This window comes from Cyphomyrmex costatus, unplaced genomic scaffold (assembly GCF_001594065.2).
Source record: "Cyphomyrmex costatus isolate MS0001 unplaced genomic scaffold, Ccosl1.0 scaffold222, whole genome shotgun sequence".
NCBI lineage: Eukaryota > Metazoa > Arthropoda > Insecta > Hymenoptera > Formicidae > Cyphomyrmex > Cyphomyrmex costatus.
Window position 1 is genome coordinate 764,059 of NW_017276280.1, and position 1,754 is coordinate 765,812.

The 1,754-nt window shown below is 31.6% G+C and overlaps 1 protein-coding gene across 1 annotated transcript in view; it reads left to right on the forward strand.

Moving 5' to 3' along the window:
• LOC108773814 (protein aubergine-like) overlaps positions 1-1,701 on the forward strand; it is an 11,767-nt gene extending 10,066 nt beyond the window's left edge. The window contains exons 11-12 of the mRNA XM_018539748.1: positions 77-485; positions 1,052-1,701. Of these exons, the coding sequence (XP_018395250.1) occupies positions 77-485; positions 1,052-1,701 (1,059 nt within the window). The remainder of the gene's footprint in view (positions 1-76; positions 486-1,051) is intronic.
• The last annotated feature ends 53 nt before the right edge of the window (positions 1,702-1,754 follow it).

Here is a 1,754-nt window from a genome sequence, read left to right on the forward strand (position 1 = left end):
TATATAAATATATATATATATGCGTGTGTCTGTGTACGTATACAAAATATTTACTTTAATATCTTGGATTTTGTAGAATTTTCTAGGTTTGATAAACACAGTATCATATGGATTAGCATTCAAAGTTGGAAAGCCGCAAATAGTACCCATACATGATGATAAGGCAGGTACATATGTTGAAAATCTTGAATACGTTCTTAGTAAAAGTGTGCCAGATTTGGTATTCTGCGTAGTGAGCAATAATCGCAGTGATCGTTATGCAGCTATTAAGAAATTCTGCTGCATAGATAGACCTGTGCCGTCACAGGTTATTTTACAAAAAAATTTGTGTGGTAAAAACGCCATGACTATTGCTACGAAAGTAGCAATACAAATGAATTGTAAATTAGGCGGAGCACCTTGGACTATGGAAAACCCATTAAAAGGATTAATGGTCATAGGATTCGATATATGCCGTGACTCAAACACTAAGGGCAAAGATTTTCGTAAGTATTTTGTAGTATTATATAATTCGATATTTGTATTTTAATATTTTAATGATTGTTGTATTATTTTTTTATGCTTTTTCAAATTTTGTTTAAATTATTTAAATATTTTAATTAGGGATGTATCGGATATTCTAGAAATATATATTCTGTATTATTCGACACTTTTTTTACTATTCGGCGGGATGTCATCAATATCTAGTGATATATTTGGTTGAAATTTTATATTGATACTTTACGTCATTAATGCAGAATTTATTCTTTTGAGCTGAATTTCTTGCACAATTCTTTCCTCTTTCCTCTTTTTCTTTTCATGTTGAGGAGATAAAGAAAATTGTTATCACTATTTTTACCTTGCTGCCCCTTTTTTAGAAGTCTGATATTCGACACGATATCTAGGGAAATATCCAATAAATTGTCTTATCAGATATCCGATCGGATATCTGAAAACAATGTAACGCTAGATATTCGATATCTGGTATTCGGTAATTTTACCATTCGATGCATTCCTAATTTTAATTATAAACTGAAATAAATTATATTATTCTGTGAATTTGTAATTATAGTGTCTATGGTGGCAACTGTGGATCAATCGCTGACAAGATATTTCAGCTCTATTACTTTATTTCACAGTCACGAGGATCTCGGTGACCAACTTTGCGCAAGTGTAAAAAAAGCTATTTTGGCTTATAAAGAAAGAACTAGTGCTTTACCTATACATCTTATAATTTATCGAGATGGTGTTAGCGAAGGTCAAATTAGACAAGTTTACGAAAATGAAGTGCAAAAACTTGAAAAGGCGCTTGAGAAGATGTATTATGGTCCTAATTTTAAGATGATTTTTATTATTGTTACTAAAAAAATTAACGTTCGGTTATTTGATTCAAACGGTCGTAATGGTAATCCACAAACCGGGACTGTAGTTGATGATGTAATCACCGATCCGCTAAGATATGATTTTTTTCTTGTATCGCAACAGGTTAGACAGGGTACAGTTTCACCTACTTCATATAATGTGATTTTTGACAATACCGGATTACAAGCAGAAATGGTTCAAGTTGTTACATATAAATTAACCCACATGTACTACAATTGCTCATCTACTGTTAGAGTGCCAGCGCCCTGTCATTATGCGCACAAATTATCGTTTTTAGTAGGACGATTTTTACATCGGCCTCCAAGTTCACAGCTGGAGAAACAACTATTTTTCTTGTAACAAGAAAACGTTTTTTTTTTTCCATTCAGTATATATATATATATATATATATA